At 40.5% G+C, this 14,131-nt stretch overlaps 3 protein-coding genes across 6 annotated transcripts; 1 reads left to right on the forward strand and 2 right to left on the reverse strand.

The window, feature by feature from the left end:
• The first annotated feature begins 424 nt into the window (after positions 1 to 424).
• Positions 425 to 3,562, forward strand: LOC116207452 (epoxide hydrolase A-like). 2 transcript variants are annotated; one of them, XM_031540397.1, is made up of 5 exons: positions 425 to 987; positions 1,342 to 1,453; positions 1,607 to 1,662; positions 2,697 to 2,938; positions 3,121 to 3,562. In XM_031540397.1, exons 1-5 carry the CDS (start codon positions 517 to 519, stop codon positions 3,365 to 3,367), a joined length of 1,128 nt encoding a protein of 375 aa, XP_031396257.1. In that variant the 5' UTR covers positions 425 to 516; the 3' UTR covers positions 3,368 to 3,562. The 2 variants fall into 2 exon arrangements, with proteins under 2 accessions (XP_031396257.1, XP_031396259.1); XM_031540399.1 differs by lacking the exons at positions 1,342 to 1,453; positions 1,607 to 1,662 and having other exon boundaries at positions 437 to 987.
• LOC116207450 (protein GAMETE EXPRESSED 2) lies at positions 3,408 to 9,238 on the reverse strand. 3 transcript variants are annotated; one of them, XM_031540395.1, is made up of 17 exons: positions 8,774 to 9,238; positions 8,362 to 8,688; positions 7,871 to 8,209; positions 7,299 to 7,625; positions 7,005 to 7,211; positions 6,832 to 6,917; positions 6,601 to 6,742; positions 6,195 to 6,503; positions 5,984 to 6,108; positions 5,674 to 5,891; positions 5,352 to 5,570; positions 5,028 to 5,260; positions 4,499 to 4,737; positions 4,268 to 4,424; positions 4,020 to 4,186; positions 3,815 to 3,909; positions 3,408 to 3,719 (listed from the first exon to the last, which is right to left on the reverse strand). In XM_031540395.1, the coding sequence occupies exons 1-17, from the start codon at positions 9,213 to 9,215 to the stop codon at positions 3,605 to 3,607; spliced, it is 3,747 nt and encodes a 1,248-aa protein (XP_031396255.1). In that variant the 5' UTR covers positions 9,216 to 9,238; the 3' UTR covers positions 3,408 to 3,604. The 3 variants fall into 3 exon arrangements, with proteins under 3 accessions (XP_031396255.1, XP_031396253.1, XP_031396254.1); XM_031540393.1 differs by having other exon boundaries at positions 7,005 to 7,625; XM_031540394.1 differs by having other exon boundaries at positions 3,596 to 3,735; positions 7,005 to 7,625.
• Positions 9,221 to 12,548, reverse strand: LOC116207451 (lipoamide acyltransferase component of branched-chain alpha-keto acid dehydrogenase complex, mitochondrial). Its single transcript, XM_031540396.1, has 8 exons — positions 12,264 to 12,548; positions 11,679 to 11,831; positions 11,408 to 11,533; positions 10,660 to 11,033; positions 10,251 to 10,498; positions 10,068 to 10,156; positions 9,668 to 9,895; positions 9,221 to 9,548 (listed from the first exon to the last, which is right to left on the reverse strand). Exons 1-8 carry the CDS (start codon positions 12,444 to 12,446, stop codon positions 9,435 to 9,437), a joined length of 1,515 nt encoding a protein of 504 aa, XP_031396256.1. The 5' UTR covers positions 12,447 to 12,548; the 3' UTR covers positions 9,221 to 9,434.
• Positions 12,549 to 14,131: the final 1,583 nt, after the last annotated feature.

The following is a 14,131-nucleotide window of genomic DNA, read 5'->3' on the forward strand; positions in this document are numbered from 1 at the left end:
AATCACATTAATTCCGGGGGATAGGACAGGATGCATCCGTGCAGGGATCAATGTGAACCGATACAGGTTAAGGACCGTTCAGCAAGATCACAGGATTTTGTCAGACTAATTGACCCAGATACTAATCCCGATCGAGCATTGGCTTGTCCTAGTTATGCCATGATTCCATTTGGTTTCGAGCTCAACACGTTGTAAGTAAAGTCCGACTGCCACCGACATACATATTTAGGCCCCTCGACTCTCAAGCACTTTATATAAGCCTCGTTCCCGTGCAATACATTGGTTATTTTCTTATATCTTGCACATGGTCCCCTTCTTGTCGTGTCAATGATTTTTTTTTTCTAAACGCAATACATTAATGAGACATCACGCTGGTCCATAAACATTTATATATATATATATATATATAACATCTACAAAATATATGTTCGATATTCGATCAATAGTATATAATTGATCAACCGGACGTCTTCCCTTCTCCTCTTCATTTCACACGTACAGACCATAGAGAGAGAGATGGAGACGATAGGGCACAAGACGGTGAAGGTGAACGGAATAAGCATGCACGTGGCGGAGAAGGGGGAGGGCCCAGTCGTCCTCCTCCTCCACGGCTTCCCCGAGCTCTGGTACACGTGGCGCCACCAGATCCTCGCCCTCTCCTCCCTCGGCTACCGCGCCGTCGCCCCCGACCTCCGCGGCTACGGCGACTCCGAAGCCCCTCCCTCCCCCGCCTCCTACACGTCCCTCAGCATCGTCGGCGACCTAGTCGCCCTCCTCGACGCCCTCGTCGGCCCCGGGGAGCAGGCCTTCGTCGTGGGCCACGACTGGGGCGCCATCATCGCCTGGTACCTCTCCCTCTACCGCCCCGACCGGGTCAGGGCCCTCATCAACCTGAGCGTCCCGTTCACCCCTCGGAACCCCGCCCGGAAGCCCATCGACACCTTCCGGGCCGTCTACGGCGACAATTACTACATTTGCCGCTTTCAGGTTCACTTCACTTTATTAATTTTCATATATTTAGGGTGCATTTGAAAAACAGAGTTTGATTTTAATTTTATTTTAATTTTGATTTTGATTCTGGAAAAAGACAAATGAGTTTGTATTATAAATTTGACTTGGGAAACGTGTATTTTTGTTGTGTAGTGGGTAGAGTTAAAATCAAAACGATTCTAAAATTAAACTCCGATCCCAAACGGAGCCTATACATTTATAATCGAAAAGATTATATTTAAAGGACTCAAGCATTAATTAATTCATTTATATTGATGATTAAGATAATTTCGTGTCTTAATTTCAATGGTTTTTGACGGCAAAGTTATTGTTTCGTTTCTTTCGAGTTAGCTAACAAGACAACAGTCGACGACTAGTCCCGAGCATGTGTCGTCGTCGATGCCGTCGTCCGATGCACCGCATGGACATTTATCGATTAATTCAGCTGTGCAGTGGCTTAAGGGTTAGAAATATGTTGTTAAGTTAATTAGTTTGTCCTTTATTATTACTATGATCCCTTTAAATGTTATATATATATATATATATACACACACTATATAATCAATTTAATAATTAGTTATGTGTCTTTCATATTTTGCTCCTCATGTGTCTGCAGGGAAAATATGGCCCAAGTGGTTTTCTAATCATCGTCATGACTCTTCATTTTCCATGGTATCTAATACTATATAACATTAAATTTGAAGCTAGTAAAAAAAGTATAATGTCTTACCCAAAAAAAAAAAGAGTATATTGTCTTACTCTTCATGGATGTTTTTGGCTTTTCGATGAGATGGTCATCCGGTTCATGAGTTGACCAGTCAATGACATCATCGCGACCTGAAGTCTGATTTTGTTATATTCTCTTAATGATTTCCTAAAAAATCTTTATAATAAGTGGTTTGTATTTATACAAGTCCAACAAAAAAAAGTATTTATATAATTGAGCATTTAATTTTCTTTCGAAATAGTTATTTTAAGAAGTCCGGTAAGTTGGGGATTCCCTTCTTGGTTTGCCTAGGAGATGTATACTATTTGTTGATCATTTCTAGAAGATCACTAGCTTCCATCAGAAAGCAACCTACATATATATATATATATATAGCAAGTGTACCTTCTTCTCGATCCTCTATTAAATATCGGTATACCTTGCTTCGTAGATCATTTGCCTCCATTTACCAATTGATCCCAAGATTCCTTCCTTCCCACGGCAATATAAGCATCGATACAAGGATGATGTAGAATGGAAGAAGTTCGTTTCGTAATTTTGGAAGATGATTTTTCCAATAAGTGGTATAATTGAAAGACAGAAAGGCTAACTTTTGGCATAATCTCTTGTTAGTTAAGGTTGCCCCATCATTTAATTTAATAACAATATATTGTTAGTACCAGATTAGGCACCTTAAGTACGGGTTTCATTAATTTCTTTGCTGGATAAACTTCGTCATAGATGTCCTTTTTCATCTGATTCTCTGAAGGAAAACAACATGATGTTTAACTATATGGGTTACACAAACCAATCTCGTGTTCATGTTTCATTTCAAAAATCAATCACATTTTCAAAAATTTGACCCGTATAAAAGACCTTTTTTTAAGTGTAATAAATCGGGAGAAAAGAATCAGTCATATGAGCAAAATTTGTAAAATAAAAGGTTGTTTTAGGCTTATGATAATTCCTTACATGCGTGAAGATTGGATTTCTGTATTAGGAAAATGGAGAAATGGAAGCAGAGTTTGCCAAGATAGGTACAAGGAGAGTCCTCTTAGAATTCCTAACGTACCGAACGCCGGGCCCTCTCTTTCTGACCAAAGGGAATTTGTTCGGCCACCCGACAGACACCCCGGTCGAGCTGCCCTCTTGGCTTACAGAAGAAGACGTCGATTACTACGCCTCCAAGTATGAGAAGACGGGATTCACCAGAGGATTCAACTACTACCGAGCCCTGGACCTGTAAGAGTACTTGAGCTTCTTGCAACATCTTTCGACTGATCAATGGAGCAAGTCCTTCTAAGCAAAATCTTTCAAAAATCATTTCCGTCCCGGAATCTGCTTGAATGTTATAATTCCATTTAGTGGTGATGGAAGTTTTCCTTCTGCGAAACCTCTGTTGTAATGGTTTTGATTACTTGCAGGAATTGGGAACTGACAGCTCCATGGACAGGGGCACAGATAAAGGTGCCTGCAAAGTTCATAGTCGGAGACCTCGACCTGACCTACAACACTTTCGGCACCAAGGACTACCTTAAGAAGGGAGGGATGAACAAGTTTGTCCCACTTCTGCAGGAAGTTGTTGTCATGGAAGGTGTGGCGCACTTCATCCACGAGGAAAGGCCCGACGAGATCAATGCCCAGATCCACGACTTCTTCCAGAAGTTCTGATGGCCCTTGCTTCACCGGTGCAGTGCAAAGGCAAGGAGCCATAGCTATGGAATTAGTACTGTGTATGTTGCTCCATTGTGTTTGCGAAGCTTGTGATTTCGTGTTAAATAAAACAAAGTAACAAACAGCACGTCTGTGGAGATGAGCATGCCTCTAATTCGAAATATATCAGAGCGTCATCTGCTGTTTCCTTTACTATTGAGGGTTCAACATCGAGTAAAAGGTTGTCTAATATGTTCAGGGGCTTATAGTATCTCTGTTTTTCTCGATATTGAACGGAGAGACAGTGAGCATGGGACCTTGACTCGAGTGATCATTGGTCCGTACTTCATTTCCTGAACGTCTTCGAAACCTGACCATTTAATAGACTGCCATCACATTTCACTCCCTTGTTCAATAGACCAAATAGGTAAAATCTTCTGGAAATTTATGGAAAGAAAGTATTACCGCTGGCGAATTTCCTGGAGCTTCCCGCCTAGCAAAGAGCGGCTTAAGCAACGGGCAGAGAAGTAGGTTGCATTCTCTGGTGAGTTCGTGGTCGACTGCGATTGAACAAAGACGCATATGTCATGGCCAGGCAAGTAGGTATAACATTGAGTATCAAAAAATTGTCATGTCAGGATATGGAAAACAGGTTCATGAAATTACTTACAGGATATTTCCTGGAATTGTGGATGCTTGATGATCCAGAAGTAGCATTGGCGCGACGCTTTCTCCTTTCGTTTACAAGAAGAAATGCGCATTTGCACGTGAAAAACAGTAGTAGGACCCCGAGTAAGAGCAACACAACGAGCTCGATTATAATAGCTGTTCCCAGTGCTGCATTGTATCTTCCTCAGAATCCGAGTAAACAGAAACACTAAGCATGGAAAAAAAAAAAAAGGTGAGGTAAATGCTCACAATGTGCTAGCAGCGAACTCATGGGACTTCTCCGAATCAGATTTACCGAAGCTTCAGCATACAGTGGCTGGGAAAGCTTCTCAGTGCATTCGGGAAAGCGGCCGTAGTTTCCTAAATCATTGAGCTTCAGCGTCAACACAGCGCCACCGTCCCCACCCTACAAAGGTGAAAAGATATCTCATTTTGTCCCATATTGCACGGTTTATCTTATTTTCGTAAAGAATCACTCACATGATAGTACAGCTGCTGCATTACTTCGTTGCATTCGTTTATTGCTCCTTGGAACCGAACCCCGACTGCTTGAACCATGAAATGTTTCGAGATGGAAACATAAGTCTGAAGTGGTTGCCACTGATAGATTCTCTTCAGCTTCAGTTCGGTCGTGTTCACAAGCTGTGCAGGCAAAGTGGTTACAATGAAACCGTTGCTGACTTCTAACGAAAATGCAACCAGAAATTGGGGGTCGCCACCTGAAAATGGGAAAACATATTTTCACATTGAAGGAGCTATGAATTTTAGGAAAAAGTTTTCCAAATGGAATTGCCGACGGTGATATGCCTATTGTAGACTGTGCTAAAGGAAAATTTCCGAATTTTGAGGAAGAAATATTCGGATCCTAATTACAAATGACGTGCTCCCTGTGCAGGCCATGCCTTCATTTGCTGCAGTTATTGGCCTGACGTTCCTCATGCTTTCTGGCGACAACAGGGTGACCTGACAAACTATGATGTGTGCGAGAGAGCATATTGATTTCAAGTACCTGGAAAATGAGGAACGTCGGGATCCCCGACAAAGAAGTCAAACTCATCCCTTTCTCTGTCGAATATCAGCGACTTATCATCACTCCTGTAATTGAGGATGATGAATCCGGGAGCACAGATGAAGGGAGGATCATTGATGGGTTCCACAAACATAGGAATATCCAAATCATTTTTTCCATTCTTGTTCCAGCTGGAAACTCGGATGGTGTCCCCACCGCTAAAGTTCTCGTTCCTGATTCATGAGCAGTGTTAATATAGAAAAGCATAGGAAAATTCTATTAAGGTTACAATGTTATGCAAAGTTGAATAAGCTGAAGATGTACCCGAGATACTGGAATGACTGCAGAGCAGCATTAACAACTTCAACACGACCCTGCAGAACTAAATCATCCTTTTCTCCATCCCCTATCTCGATGGAAAGTTCCGATTGGCCCAACTCCATCATCATGGGGGAGAGAGATACACTGCCAGACTGTGCACTCAGCGCAACCGATATATTTTCCTTGAGATCTGAATATGTGACCCTCAAACCTGAATAGCCACTGCAGATGGAAAATGAAGGGTCATTTTGTCAACAAGATGATGTAAGTTGTTAAACAGCGAAGACCCCATAAGAACACCGAAAAATGGGAAAATATCTCTTACCCAAACTTGGGACTTATGATGTCTTCAGTAGCTTCCAATAGAGTCGGAAAGGAGATGAACTGGGGCGGTATTATGAGAACGTTTATCTTTACAGACCCTGTGGCTTGATTGCCATTGACATCGGCGATTGTGTACAAGAAAGAATCATTTCCATAAAAATCTCGGAACGGTGTGTATCTAAGCAGCCGCTCATATTGGAGAAGCGAACCGTGACTTGGCTGACAAGTAAGATGAGTATATTGCTATCCTCAATTTTCTGTCGAAAATTGCACCAATTTTGTAGAAGTTTAACTTGAATCTCGTAAGTTACCTGTGAAAAATTGAGAATACTTGCATTGTCCCCAGCAAAGAAATCGTTCTCCAAAGCATCGAAAGCAATTGACTCATCCTCCCAAACTGATGCTGTATCATTGTAAGCTTGTGGAAAATATTCACCTGAGAAGACAATGAACAATGAGCATTAATATAGAAAGAATCCTGATGATACATTAAAATCATTTCACCATCAGTTCGGTTCTTACTGCTATACGCGTTTACAATGGAAGGGCAAGATTTGAATGGGTTTCCATCAAATGACACACAGAGCTCGTAAGTTCCGACATCCATAGCCACGTAGTGTCCACTGTAAGACCCGTCACTGTTGTTCACAAATGCCCAATTCAGAAAATCCGAATTGTTCTTTGAAGTGATCTCGAGCTTTAGCCTTGACTGCTGCCCGAGGACAGGATTATAAAACGAATCCATTAACCTCACTACCACTTCGTTCTTTATGTGCTTAGGAACCTTGGGATGGAGCTCCACGACGCCTGAAAGCGTCATATCAACCTCCCCTGAATCAAAATTATCTCATTCACTTGCAAAGTTGATTTCTTTTAGAAGAAGAAATTGTTGCAGCAAACTAAGGCACGAGTTGAATTAGAACCATACCTGCAATGACTTCCTTTCTGAAGGGACTTCCGCTGTTAAGTAATATATTTCCGCAGAAAACACTAATTTGATAGGTCCCACTCTTTTCCGGTAGATAGACCACAATGAAAGCACTAGCCCAAGCACTCCAGGCCCCAGTTGACTGATTATTCAAAAACACCAAAAGAGATCTTGTCAAAAGTGTAAGAACATTAGCTAATTCGACAAATTATTGTAGCCCAATATTCTTACACTGTTTCTGAGGTTAGGGGATGGTGCCGGACCGAGAGTTGTCTCATTCGCGGAGCTCACTGTCAAAGCTCTATTCTGTGTACTTCCTAGGACAATTATGTATAATTACGGAAAAATCCAAAGAAAATGAACCGGAAATTCAATTATTCCTATGTTGGGTACGTAGTACATACCATTAGTAAATTGCAGAGGATATATACTTGATTCTACATAAGAAGAATCGATTTCCCGTATGATTTGGACTCGAACTCTTTCAATTTCAACTGGAGATGGGTACTGGAAAAGGTCTATTAAGTAGATAGAGAACTCCGCAACTTTTCCCGGGGCCGAACTATTCAAACCCGAGCCATTGACAACACTGTTCGATCCATCACAGTATCCTATCAAATTAAAACCACTGCCAGTAAATCCTGAAACCTCAGCAAAACATACACACAAAGGGTAATGTTCGGGAAAATGTGATCGACCTACAAAAACTGTAAATTCATATGGCATATTAGAAATGCTTTTGTTGTGCTCCTCATCAAATATAGTGAGCGAGAAGTTGCCCGACTCCACTGCGCTGAAGGAGAAGAGCTGAATTCCTGGAGAGACTTCCTCAAAGTAGAGATCGGGAATGGGAATAGACAGGTTCATCTCTTTCTCAATGACATCGGCATCAAATTCATACAATCCAGGAATGAGATTCCCATATCGATCGAGCTGACGTATGTATATCTCCACCTTGGAGAATATTTGCCAAGAATTTGTCTCAAACTTCCATTCAGCCGTACAGCTTGGAACATCTAGAGGTCCTGATGCAGATATAATTTAAGTTTCCGATATAAATTACCGATGGGATATCCAATGTGGATGTGGAGCAGTTGCAGGATGGTTTGCATTCATTAATGATCCGCAGTAACATTTGAGAGTATGAACCACAGAATTTCATTTTTTTTTTTTCCAGAGCATCTGACAGAAAATCCAGTCGTGACATATTCCTAGGAAGCAGTCACTGCATGTGACCGCATTTATAAAAGCTTGACAATTAGTTTAGTACCTGGGTTCACCTGGAACGGGAGGGGGGATCCGTCCAGGTTTGCTCCTTGTCCCAGTACCTGTAAGAAGAACTTTCCAGCAGCAGATGCTACGAACTCGATAATAATGTATCCAAACTCATTCTGACCCATGTAAGTGGTGTTTGCCAAGCTTGCAGCTGAACCGTTTTCGAGCAGCGCAGACACTGTGAAGTTGTACGAGTCCAGCGGCTCAGTTGTTGAAGAAACATTGTTCCCAAATGCATCCTTGGGGAGAATCCTAACAGTAGCTTTCGTCCCTGCAGCAAACTCATTCACGAGGCCAATCCACGACACGGAGCAGACTGATGAGTAGATACGACCTTTGGTCAAACAACAAATATGAAACAAAACACGCAAACGGATTAAATCTTCACATGATAGCAAAAACCGCAAATAACGGTGAAGCATAGCAGTACTAAATTTCCAACGAAAGGAACATAAAAGAAGAGAGAGAATGCTCCTGATACTGAACCTGGTAAGACTTCAAAATGAAGAGAGGAATCTAGAACTTTGAATCGGTCCTCGGTGATGATCACATTGAACATGCCTACCCTAATTGGAGTGAAGACGATCCTCCAACTGCTGAAACTTGGACCCTCCCCAAAATGTTCCAACCCCACGCCAGAGACATAGCAACTGTTTCCGGGCTTCTCATTAACGCTAATAACGGGCTTGAAATCGCTCATGTTCTCTAGATTCCCAAGCACCTTAATGTCAATGACAGCAACATCTCCCGCTCTGAACGTGCCGTTATTGTTCGGCCAACTAAAAGCGAATGCAGGCAATGTTTCTTCGTTCTCTGCCAAGAACCAGACCTATTTACCATCACGATTCATTGCTACAAAAACAGAATCGAGGTTTCCACATATGATTACAGAACAAACCCGAGAGTTGAGAGACGCAGGGGTTGATGAGAGTCGAGGAAGCGAGGGATGCCAGCAGGAGCTGCTGGAGCAAATGAATTGCCATTTTTCGAGTTCTGCAGACACAGAGGAGAATGAGAAACTGAGGGGAAAAGTTGTGTTCTTGTTTGGATGATTCTTCCTCAAGGGTGCGGTTGGTGGATGGAGCGGACGGTGGCGATGGAATGGTTTTGGCGCGAGACACATGGTGGCCGTTGGATGTCTTGGCGGTTATAAGAATTGAGAGGTTAACTCCCAGGGTCACTCTTGCAGACTTCAGGTCTAATTGTAAAATTAGGTCGTACCTAGGCAAGGTTAAGAAATTAAGTCTAATCCTGAATTTGCTCCCATTTTTTATCGCATGGAAGTTCAATTCAATCATATTCCAGTTATGGAGCTTAAAAATTCGAATTAGGAAGATCATCGAAATCGATCATATTCTACATGGCATTATCATTTTCTCTTTTCGTTTCTTTGATTCAAATGGTAACATTTATTTCTGACTGTACATCCAAATGTAATGGCCATGCCGGAGTATAAGTTGATTACTTATCAACGTCAACGAGCTGAAGTTTTCCCCCACGATTCACGACCCAAGCTATAGCTTCCCATTTGCTCCATTGCGAACAGGAGAAGGCTAGGGTCACCTCATTTGCAACATAAGCAACTCTGGCTTTTCGATATATTGCTTCCACTCATTACAGAATGTAGCAACCGTAGCCCCATCGAGGACTCTGTGATCAGCACCTATATTTATCTGCAACCAAAAGAGAGATAGAAGCGGAAAGAAGACTGTCAGAATCGGGCTTCAATTGAGGATTGCTCTTTTACTGATCCTGAAATCAGAATTATGCGAAGAAAGTTTGCAATTGTTACCGTCATCATAGATACAGGATAGACATTTCCGTCATCCGAGAAATGTGCCGCCTTTTGGATCCGGCCAACTGCGATTATGGAAACTTCAGGCAGGTTGAGAAGGGGCGACCCGAACTTTCCACCAATGGCTCCAATGTTGCTTAACGTTATTGTTCCACCTGATAAGTCATCGGGACTAAGCTTATTATCTAAAGCTGATTTTTGCAACCTCGAGAGCTCCTTCGTTATCTGATTACATAAGAAAAAACACATTCACGGACTGAACCAATCTATGATTTCAAGTAATGCTAGACTAGCATTCTGAGACAGAAGAACAGAGAGCACTCCAGATACTGATAAACATTCTGTAGAATTAAAAGGTGGATGTCTGTGTAGGTATAAGAAATCGTTGAAAACTGACCTCCAAGATGGAAAGTGACTGAACATTTTTTATGTTTGGTACAACAAGACCATTCGGAGTAGCCATCGCAATCCCAATATTGTGGGAACCTACACGAGCGGAAGAACTTTGTAGATGGACACCAGAGAACTCAAAAGTAAGAATCAAGAACATATTTTTAGAGGAACTCAGTATCTGACAAACCTCTGAGAATGACCTCTAGTGATTCCTCAATGAAACAGCTGTTCATCAAGGGACATTTGCTCAGAGCCATTGAAAGAGACTTAATCAGCAATGGGAGAAAAGTGTGCTTAACATTTGGGTCGCTGTTACTCTCCTGAAAAGATTTTTTGAGCTCAACAAGGGCATCGCAGTTTATCTCATCTACATAATAGAAATGGGGCACTGTTGCTGCCATGGACATTGTTTTGACCATTGTGCGCTTAAAACCCCTGAAAAGAAACAAATATCAGAGGCAGAGAGAGAGAAGAATGTACAGTTCATGAGAGATGCTACAAAACCCATCAAGTAGCGCTATCGTTGCAAGCTCTAACAACTCTTACATTAGAAACAACACTGGGAACTAAATAAGTAAAGTTTAATTGAAAATTACCTCAAGGGCAGTGTCTCATCGTTGAACTGATATCCAAATTTAGCTGATTCATATTGGGAATCATGCAAACCTCCCGAAAATTGCTGCTCTGGTTTAGCAGTGACTGGTGGAGCATGTTCTAAGATTCCCTTTTCAACAGCATACCTAAGCACATCTTCTTTCAGCACCCTGCCATCTTTACCAGTTCCATGGACATCAGTTATGTCTACACCATATTCCTTTGCAAGACTTCGAACAGCAGGAGTGGACAACACTCCACAACTTCTGCTCTTTATTGTCTCAGAAGTGGGAGAATCTACACTTTCTAAACCATCATAAGCCTCCTGTTGAAGGTGAAATCCCTCAACAATCATCTTCAGAAGAGTCTCACCAACCTACAGTTTATATAGTAGAAATCATAAATTCTTTGGACAAATCATTGGCTCTGACCTCCTAAATCATACAGGGCGAATTTTGCTTTTTTTGCTGAATCAAGATTTTTTTTTTTTTGGATGAGTTCTTAATCAAGAAAGTTATATAAAACAGCAAAAGCAAAACAACAATACAGCGACACATATTTAGCCTCTCTCTTTATGACTTATGATTCCGATCTATAAGTTTCTCATTGTATCATTCTGGAGTCACTGTTTTACTGCATTCCATTCCAGAGATAATTCTTGCACAAAGTAGCAGCAGAACGTGCAGGATGATTAACAACTATCCATCGACAGGGCATTCCAGAAACGATTTGTTTACTGAACATTCTCACCTTCACTATGTCACCAGGAGCATAAAGAATCTGAGCAACTTTTCCTTTGTAGCGGCTCGTTATTTCTATTGTTGCCTTGTCGCTCTGAACTTCGCAAAGTGGCTGAAACTCTTCAATTTGATCCCCCTGCGAGGACAAAAACCACGGGTCTTGTAATTCTCTCAGAAAAGGCAACCCGATATAATGATCGAAATTCTGAACTATTTTGAGAATAACATATTAGACAATTTATATGCACAAAACAGGATAGTACAATGATCCATAGACTCACCTCTTTTACATACCATTTAAGCAGTTCACATTCAGCGATGCCTTCACCTGTCTGTGCTAATGGAACATCAACGATCCCTCCACAAAAAGCATCTTCCAACGCATCGCTCGAAAACCACATCCTCTTCATTGTGTACTGGTTGTTGGACAGGGACTGAACAGGTAGGCAAAAGTAAGCATTAACCATAACTCCGAAAAGGACTTTTGGAAAAGGCCGGCTCGGACCAGAGAAGATTATGTTAGCTCCATTGTTCAAATCAGCATATCCAGCATTAAAGGCGTTATCCTTACATTCACAGATATGATTGGTCGAGTAAACATGACTGTCTGCTTCTAAACAACCTAGAGAGCCCAGAGAACAGAATAAAGTCCTCTGCTTTTTCATAGATTCCTGCTAAAGCCAATTGAGTCTGTCTGAACTTCAGATATATCTCAAAATTTCTCGATAGTAACCATTCCACAAGACCAAAGATGTCAATGAACGTAATACAATAAATTCAAAACCAAAACTTGAGATTCCCTTGCTAACTCAGTGTGCTGAATCGAAAGCAAACTGATTTACGGATGATGGTGAGAGTGGACATACTCGGACGCGAGCAGCAGGGAAGCTGGACGGCGCCATGGCAGAGGGAGAGCAGCTGAGCTGAGAGTAGCACCGCAGAGGCGCAGGACTCGCCGGCACCGGAACCGGCGAGGCTTGCGGGCACAGCCACCGTTGGGCGGCGGCGATCAGCTGCGCCTTCCGACAAATCTTCCGGCCGATCATCATCCTCCGAGCGGGCCCTCAGCGGTGCGTCCCGGAGTGATAGTTGAATTTCCGCTTTACTTTTTATTTTTCAAATTCCGTGTGTTTATGAAATGTGCGAGAATATGACAAAAAAGTTAACAAATTTCCTCATAAATTGATAGAGGAACGTGTAAAAGTACTGCTAAAATAAAAGATAAATAATTTTTTTTTAAAAAAAAAAGAGGTATTGTCGGATGATGTGGACGCTTTATCTCTGCCACGTCACTGAAGTTAATCCTCAATTCCGAACTGCCTGATAAACAAGTCTAAATCCAGACGGAAGCATGTGATGCAAAAATAAGTCTAAAATCGAAGCACGAAATTTGGGAGCTCAATTTGGTAACCCACCGGTTCATACAATCTCTCAAGTAATATGATTACTTTAATCTAAGTGAAATTATGATGTAATTCTTATATGAAAAATCGTGAATAATGTTTAATATTATTGTGAAGAAGAAGGTCTTTTAGCTTGCGTTTGGTTTTCGAGTTGGATCGTGATCCAACTCAATTTGATTTTGCGTAATAATTGCAAGTGTTGACAAATATATTAATGTGTGAGAATATACATATGTACGTATATATATATGTGAAAGTAAATGGTGAATTTATTATTAAAAATTAATTATAAAAATAGTTACGAAAAAATATGAGTAAGAAAACATTATTAAATGATAGAAAAAAATAAAACAGTAATAATTATATTATTGAATTTGAGGAAGATTAGAGTTGAGTTGGGAAAGTTTGATTATTATTTTTTTAAAAAAATGGAGCCTTAAAATATCTCAATAAATAGAGAAATATGTAAAGGGGAAGCACTAATTAAGTTTTAAAAACTGATTTTATGAATGTAGATAATTGTAAAAGTCAACCAGTAAAAATTGGTTATGGCATGTAAAGCCAATTTAAAATCTTTAGCTCCATGTTAATTGACATTTATATTCCCAATTACTAAACCTTCACTATATTTTGTTTGGGTCATATTCAATGAATTTTGGATATACGTGTCCATATTGTTAGTACATGGTAATATTTAAACATAGAAATTTTGAAAAAGTTTTTTTTTTTTTTCAGATGATTGAATAGAACTCCTTGTAACATGTAAGCTTTTTTTTCCAAGTTCAATGCATTTTCATCTAGAAATAAGAAAGAAAACTTAAAAATTCATTTTACACAGCATCTTTCAATTCACAATAGTTTTGATTTACGCTGAAAAGTTTTACATCTTAAAGGACTAACACGGCTCGAACAAGATTAGTTAGGGCCTTTAGGCTTTCGGATACTATTCTCCATTAACAAAACTTGAACTCAAACCTTGTTTAAAGGGAAAAAGTGTGGAACCACTTTAAGAACACATATTAGTATATCTACCACTCTTTGTTTGTGTATATATCTATAATCTATAATACTTGTACCGGAGAATCTCTAGGGGTGTTAACTTTTAACTTCCAAAAAGACGCTTAGTAAAATATTTACAATTAATAGCAATAATTGAATTGGGATATTATGGTAATTTTACAAAAAAAAACTGTCACAATTTTCTCTCCACCACTTCTTCTCTCTCCTCTCTGTCTCTGTCTCTGTCTCTCTACTCCATGCAGCATCACCTCTCTTATCTTTTTTTAAAAAATTTTGTTTTGCTTTTGTCCCCTTTTACTCAATATATTTAG

This window comes from Punica granatum, chromosome 5 (genome assembly GCF_007655135.1).
Source record: "Punica granatum isolate Tunisia-2019 chromosome 5, ASM765513v2, whole genome shotgun sequence".
Lineage (NCBI taxonomy): Eukaryota > Viridiplantae > Streptophyta > Magnoliopsida > Myrtales > Lythraceae > Punica > Punica granatum.

Coding starts and splice junctions, on each gene's coding strand:
- LOC116207452 (XM_031540397.1), top strand. CDS start 517: ATGGAGACGATAGGGCACAAGACGGTGAAGGTGAACGGAATAAGCATG. Junction 988..1,341: donor ACTACATTTGCCGCTTTCAG/GTTCACTTCACT, acceptor CTTTCGAGTTAG/CTAACAAGACAACAGTCGAC. Junction 1,454..1,606: donor AGCTGTGCAGTGGCTTAAGG/GTTAGAAATATG, acceptor ATGTGTCTGCAG/GGAAAATATGGCCCAAGTGG.
- LOC116207450 (XM_031540393.1), bottom strand. CDS start 9,215: ATGATCTTCCTAATTCGAATTTTTAAGCTCCATAACTGGAATATGATT. Junction 8,689..8,773: donor CTGCGTCTCTCAACTCTCGG/GTTTGTTCTGTA, acceptor GGTTCTTGGCAG/AGAACGAAGAAACATTGCCT. Junction 4,425..4,498: donor TGCAGCAGCTGTACTATCAT/GTGAGTGATTCT, acceptor TCACCTTTGTAG/GGTGGGGACGGTGGCGCTGT.
- LOC116207451 (XM_031540396.1), bottom strand. CDS start 12,446: ATGATGATCGGCCGGAAGATTTGTCGGAAGGCGCAGCTGATCGCCGCC. Junction 11,534..11,678: donor TTAAATGGTATGTAAAAGAG/GTGAGTCTATGG, acceptor TTGTCCTCGCAG/GGGGATCAAATTGAAGAGTT. Junction 9,896..10,067: donor AGTCACTTTCCATCTTGGAG/GTCAGTTTTCAA, acceptor TTATGTAATCAG/ATAACGAAGGAGCTCTCGAG.